General features: G+C 52.2%; 1 protein-coding gene across 1 annotated transcript; it reads left to right on the forward strand.

Annotated features, from left to right (window-relative positions):
* Positions 1–826: 826 nt before the first annotated feature.
* On the forward strand, positions 827–2,297 carry LOC139191976 (uncharacterized). Its single transcript, XM_070813017.1, has 2 exons — positions 827–2,102; positions 2,179–2,297. Exons 1-2 carry the CDS (start codon positions 827–829, stop codon positions 2,295–2,297), a joined length of 1,395 nt encoding a protein of 464 aa, XP_070669118.1.
* Positions 2,298–6,807: the final 4,510 nt, after the last annotated feature.

The raw sequence follows: 6,807 nt of genomic DNA on the forward strand, positions 1-6,807 counted from the left end.
CCTAATACTCGAGTTCCAAGGCGCATTTATTGAGCACGATCGCACGATCTTGAACCTGCTAACCCACTCGCCACGTGGCGTCTTCTAACATGGCCAATCCCCCATAATGACGTCTAAGGCGTGCGGCAGCCTGAACCGTCTTGCCATCATGACCACTATCTCAATCCGCGAGCCACTACCTCAGTCCGTGAGCCCACTTGTCATCGTGCGGGCGTCGAACCGTCTTTCGTCATTAATTTCGCCGTCGCACGCAATCCTGCGCCCCCAAAACCCTGACCTTCGGTCTTCTCAACCGCATTTCCCAAATGTTCATCATGATCAACAATTCCTTCGGTCGATTTTGCCCTTTGTTTTGAATTTCGAACGATTGCTCTTCCCCCTATAACTCTATAAATACCGAAATTCCCTCATTTGTACCTTTACGCTCTCAAACCTCCTGAAATCCTCTGCCGTTGATTTCTAGTGCATTTCTCCTATTCCAAGTCTTCGTCTTTAAGTCCCTAACCCAGACAACCCTTTTACTCCGTGCTTCTTTCTCACAATGGCGTCCTTCATCTCCAAGCTTTCCAGGGAATGTGACCAACATCAGAAGATTTTTGATCGGAGCTCGATCAAGACCATCCGGTTTGAAAACGACATGAGCACCCAGTACCAAATCCTGGGTCCTCTCTTCAAGGCTACAATTCCGCCGACTATCATCGGCCTTCTACAGGAGCACTGCCTAACACCCTTGCTTCAAGGGTTTGAATGGTCGCGATGGGATGCGGCTAAGCCCCAGGGCTCCTGGCCCTCGACGACCACATCCTGGGCAGCCTGGGTCGTTCGAATGGAACGACTTTTCGGCGAGCAATGGAAGGCCCTTGGCATCTACGACGCCATCCTCCTTTCGTCTATGGAAATTGTCCCAGACAAGGAGCTTCTCCAAGCCGCTCTGTGCTTCTGGTGCTCGGCCACCAACACAATGGTCCTTCCTCTGGGTCCCATTGGTCCCACCATCCTGGATATCACTGCCATTCTGGGGACTTCGGCGACCGGGATCCCTGTCGACGCGACCCTCTCTGGGCATCCGTCGAATATCGACCTGAAAACGCTCTTCGACCGTCGGGCCTCCGAGACCTTGAACCGTGACGGTCATATCCCGTCGAAGGAAGATATTCAGAAGCTCCACAAGAACTTCTGTAATTACAACACCCTCTATCTCCACTTCGCCGACCGAGGAGAAGAGGACCTGCGAGAGGGAGAGCATGAAGCCTTCCTCTTCTACTGGTACAACAAATACATTTGTTGTACCAAGTCAAACAAGTGTTTGGTCGAGAACATGCCGGTAGCCGAAGCCCTGGCTAGTGGTCACGTCTTGGCACTGAGTTCCAACATTCTTGCCCAACTTTTTCGCTGCCTGGCCGAGGCGACCCTCCACAAGGTCGACCCACACCAGAATGGTCCTCTCTGGGTCTTCCAACTCTGGTTGCAGGTATACTTTGCCTCCATTCGGCCGGCCATAGCTGAATTCTCACCAACAGAGGCGCTTGGGCCTCAACTGGCCTCTCGACCGACACCTCCCCATCAAGCCGAAGAGGTATTTCGGTACCTCTTCGCTCTTGACGACTTCTCCAACGACGAGTTCCTAATATGTCGTCGTCGAGACTACCCTTCCTCCATCAGGCTGCCTACCTCCCCATGGAGCGCAGAGGAAGACGCCGATCTTCGTCAGACCTGGGGGTCGTTTGTGCTTGCCCGCGACCTCCCTTTCGGCTGTGATGGGAAACGGTCAGGTTGGGAAGTATATCATCCGAACTTCCTTGCCCGACAGCTCGGCTACCTTCAGGGCTGCCCTATCCCCCTTCTCTCCTCCCGAACGGTCCTAAGCCGTGGACGCGAACCTCGTTCCTCTGAGAAGGAGTGTAGAACCGCCGTGAGGGAGTTCCAAGAGCGCTGCCAAAAATTTCGCCTTCGACCAGCCACCCCGGAAACCCATTGCACCGACACCTTTGGTGAGTGGTGGGAGAAATACACCCAGGAATTCTTTGGTGCGCCGGTCGGAGAGGTGCTTAGCAGACTCTTCGGTGACCGGCCTAAGAAGGCCTCGGCCCCTCATCCTCAAGGTACCTGTTCCACTTTCCTCCTTTCCATCAACCTTGCATATTGATTTGCCTTACTGAATTGTCTTTATCTTTTTAGGTAGTCGACCTTTGAGAAAGACGGAGGCAGTTGCCGCTGCCACGGCCGGGAAAAAATCGGTCGTGGCCCAAAAGGACAAACCCGCTGGTAGGGCCGTGCTGATCAAACGACCTCGCTAAGAGGCCGAGCCGGCTGTCGAGCCTTCCCCGCCTGCTAAGCGGGTTAAACAAATGGTGAAGAAAGGTGCACGGGAGATCCACGTTATCTCCAGTCACACGACGACTCCCAGTGCTTTCCCTTCTCCCGCCGCCGGTCATTCTGGGGTCGAGAAACAGCCGGCTTTGGCCGCAGAGACGGCCCCAGCGCGGCCTGCCTCTGTGGCCGGCGCATCAATTGTCCCTCCCTCTATCGAGAAGGCACCTGTCTCACAACAGGCGGTTTCTACAACCGAGGGAACCTCTCCCAAGAATCCAACGCCCTCGGTCTTCGTGTTGGAAGAGAGTGAGGGGAGCGACGAGGTCCCGCTGGCGCATCGTCCTCATACTCGTCGACAACCTCCTCCAGTATCCGAGATGGCGGTTCAAACCGGCCCCTCCTCGGCTAATCGTGGCAAGCGCGTGGTCGAGGAACCGACCCCGGTGGCCGAACCTCTCGTTCCTTCTCAGGACCAGGACGTCCCTGCCTCCTCTGAAGCAGCTGCGCCAGTCGGCCCATCGGCAGCCGACCGTGGCAAACGGCTGCTCGAGGAACCCGAGGCCACGGCGGAATCGCCGGTCCATCCTCAAGACCAAGGCTTCCACATTCCTCCACAAGAGGTTACCTCGGCTTTTGTAAGTACCTTCAATTGTCTCATCCTGATTGCTTTTCTGCTTTAGAATTCTAAACAAGGAAAATACTAAATGTCAGGTGCCTGTACATTCTTTTCACCGTCAATTCTATGCGCCGAATGGCGTTATCTATATTTCCTGGCCGCCTCAGTGGCCATCAAACGTAGATAACTTCCATAGGCCGCGTGAAGTGAGAAGCAATCTGAGACACTGGGCTCGGCCATTGAGTTCTTTAGGTTCGAGCAACGATCCTGGGGACATGGCCGAGGTCTCCTCTCGGCAGGTTAAAAAAAATGACACCTTCTTGCTATTCTTGTCATGACTTCCTCTAAGCTTAACCTTGTCTATTCGTGCAGGCTTCATGGGAGGTTGAATTCAAAGCCCTCCTTTCCAGCACGACTGCAGAGTCCGGCCCTTCGGCCGCTCCGACTGAGGCTGCCGATCCAAGCGCCTTAACCCAGTTGCGGGAAGTCTTGTCGCTCTCATCTTCGCAAGTACTTGAACGCAACGGTCTTGATCTGCTCGGCGTGTGTCTGAACGACCTTGGAGCCGACGGTCGCCTGAGCGGAGATGCCATTGTTCGGGCATCGTCTGCCTTGGAGCGCGTTCGGGAGACATTTAGTATCTTCCAGACTGCGCTGAAGGCCGAACAAGACCTGCAAGCCGCCACGACCGTTCAAGACACCCTTCGTCCGAAGATTGACGATCTACGGGCAAAAGGAGAAGCGTTAGCCGAGCTCGACCGTCAGATGGCCGAACTAGCAAAACGCCGGTCGGCCATTGCTTCTGAGCTTGCGAGGGACTTCGAGTCAGGTGGGAAGGATCGCCTAACTGAGTATGCGGCGGCCAAAAAACGGGTCGAGCGGTTGAAGCTGGACAAAAAGAATCGGCAAGCCGAAGTCATCATGGCCGACGTGCGGTGGTTGGAATTGAAGGCTCTGCTCAGCACTCTTCTTCCCTCGTCTCCTTGAATGTATTCGACCTAATCATTTTTGTAATACCTATCAATCTTAATGGAATGATTTTTTTTCTACTGGTACAACAATTTTTTATTCACGCATTTCCCATGTGACCGGATAGTATTTCTTCAAGAACTTCCCATTAATCGGTAATTTGTGAACTACTCCAGTCCGGTCTTTAAGATGATACGCCCCTTTGCCGTATACTTTATGCACAATGAACGGCCCTTCCCAATTCGGCGACCACTTGCCGAACCTAGGATCTTTTAATCCTATGGGCAACACCGTTTGCCACACCAATTCACCCTCGCCGAACGTTTTCTGTCGCACCTTCTGATTATAGGCTCGTTCGGCAATCTGTTTTTGTACCACCAGTAAGTTATAAGCATCAAGTCGTGCCTCTTCCAAATCTTCCAGTCCCTGTCTCATGGACTGATTATATTCGGCGCTAAACAAACTACTTTGTTCAATTAATCGCAACGAATTTATGCTCAACTCGACTGGTAGCACCGCATCGTGTCCGTAGGTTAATGCGTATGGGGTTGTTGCAGTCGCCGATCGGGGCGACGTTCGGTATGCCCATAATGCCTCGTTTAACTTCAAATGCCACATGCCAGGCCTTTCTTTTATTATTTTTTCGAGGATGCCGATCAACACTTTATTACTTGCCTCGGCCTGCCCATTCGCCTGTGGATAATACGGTGTGGACTGTTCCAGCCGAATTTTTAAATTGGCCGTGTATTCTTTGAACCTTTCGGCTGTGAAGATTGTTCCATTGTCAGTTATGATCGTTTCTGGAACACCGAATCGGGTCACAATGTGTTCCTCCACGAAATCGCAAACTTCCTTAGATGTTAACTCGGCATATGATTTTGCTTCGACCCACTTAGTGAAGTAATCAGTTGCGACCATTATCCATGCATGCTTAGCAGCTCCGGAAGTCGGCATGATTTTGCCGATTACATCCATGGCCCATCCTCTAAACGGCCACGGCTTAATGACCGAATGTAGTGATTCGGCCGGGACCCTTTGTATAGGCCCGTGGATTTGGCACTGCACGCATCCTCGTGCAAACTCGATACAATCTTTCAGTATTCTCGGCCAAAAATAACCGTGTCGTCGGAGTAGCCATCGCATTTTTCGTCCAGACTGGTGAGCTCCGCATACCCCTTCATGAACCTCTGCGATCGCTCGAGCACTCTCTTGGGGGCCGAGGCATAGCAATAACAAACCATCTTCGCCCTTTCGGTACAACTCGTTCTGGTACGTGACATAATTCGTGGCGTGAACCCGTGTCCTGCGACTATGTTTTCCGTTAGGATTGTCAAGGTACTGCATAATGGGCTTTCTCCAATCATCTGGTACTGCCTCGGCCGCGCAAATTTCTATAGAGTCCTGCCGATCTAACAACGAAGGCAGGGACATGACCCTGGTGCGTATCACATTGTCTCGACGGAGGATTTGCTGATCAACCAAGGCCGGGTATAATTGTCGTAATATTGGTATCTCCCGGCCTAGCTTGTCCCCCAGGAGTTGTGCACCGGAGGCGATTTGAGCCAACTCGTCTGCGTCGGTATTATGAACCCGAGAAACATGCTCGAATGTAACACCGTCAAAAGACTCGGCCAAATAGCTGGCGACCATGTGGTAAGGCGCCAGAGTACAACTCATGCAGCGAAAAGACCCATTAATTTGGTTAATCACTAATTCAGAATCCCCGAGGACGAGGACACGAGTGGCGTGTAAGTCAAGAAGGAGGCCCAGACCAATGACCAGCGCCTCGTATTCAGCCTGATTATTGGTGCAGTCGAAATCCAATTTGAGCGAAAAATACCAACGATCGTTGTGGGGAGATTGAATGACGATGCCTGCGCCGGCCGAGGACGAAGTACTAGAACCATCGAAATACATCGTCCAATAGTTGTCGCGGGTCACCACCATGCCGATTTCGACGTCAGCACTCCCAAACCCGTAAGGCGAAAGGTGCTAGGCCAGGAAATCGGCCAATGCCTGTCCCTTCACAGCTTTTTGCGGCACGTATTGCAAACTGAACTCGGACAACGCCATCGTCCATTTCCCAATTCGGCCATTCACAATTGGCCGGGTAAGCATGTACCGGATAACGTCGGTCTGGGCAATGACTTGGGTGACCGACGGGAGCATGTAATGCCGAAGCTTGGATGCAGCGAAGAATACGGCGAGACAGAGCTTCTCAACGGCGGAATAATTGATCTCCGGATGACTCAGATTATGGCTGAGGTAGAAGATAGCATGTTCCCGTCCGGCATCGTTGTCTTGCGCGAGAAGGCAACCAATGGACTCCTCGGCCGCCGAAATGTATAGCTTGAGAGGCTTACCGCGCCGAGGAGGGACCAGGACAGGTGGATTTGTGAGAGAAACCTTGATCTGTGTAAACGCCGCCTGATGCTCCTCATTCCACACGAACTTATCTGAGTCATTGAGCTTCAAAAGTGTAGAAAACGCTTTCATCTTACCTGCCGAATTAGCAATAAATCGGCGTAAAAAATTGATCTGGCCGAGTAAGGATTGTAATTGCTTCTTCGTTGTTGGGGGTGGAGCAGTGATGATTGCGCGAGCCTTATTCTCATCGACTTCAATCCCACGATGATGTACGAGAAAACCAAGAAAATTCCCGGCCGATACACCGAAGACACACTTAGCAGGATTCATCTTGAGGTTGTGCTGACGCATGCGGAGGAAAGCCTATCTGAGATCGTCCAGATGTGTCTGTCGGCGTTTAGATTTGACGACAACATCATCGATATAAACTTCGACGATGGTGCATTTTAAATCATGGAAGATGGTGTTCATCGCCCGTTGGTACGTGGCGCCGGCATTCTTGAGGCCGAATGGCATGACAACCCATTCATAAGTGCTGAGTG

The sequence above is a fragment of the Malus domestica genome, chromosome 15 (genome assembly GCF_042453785.1).
Source record: "Malus domestica chromosome 15, GDT2T_hap1".
NCBI classification, from domain to species: Eukaryota; Viridiplantae; Streptophyta; class Magnoliopsida; order Rosales; family Rosaceae; genus Malus; species Malus domestica.

What these genes read in the sequence shown, in the direction of transcription:
- LOC139191976 (XM_070813017.1), top strand. Translation starts at nt 827, where the DNA reads ATGGAACGACTTTTCGGCGAGCAATGGAAGGCCCTTGGCATCTACGAC. An exon ending in CTCGGCCCCTCATCCTCAAG is followed by an intron (nt 2,103 to 2,178) that starts GTACCTGTTCCA and finishes TTATCTTTTTAG; the next exon opens with GTAGTCGACCTTTGAGAAAG.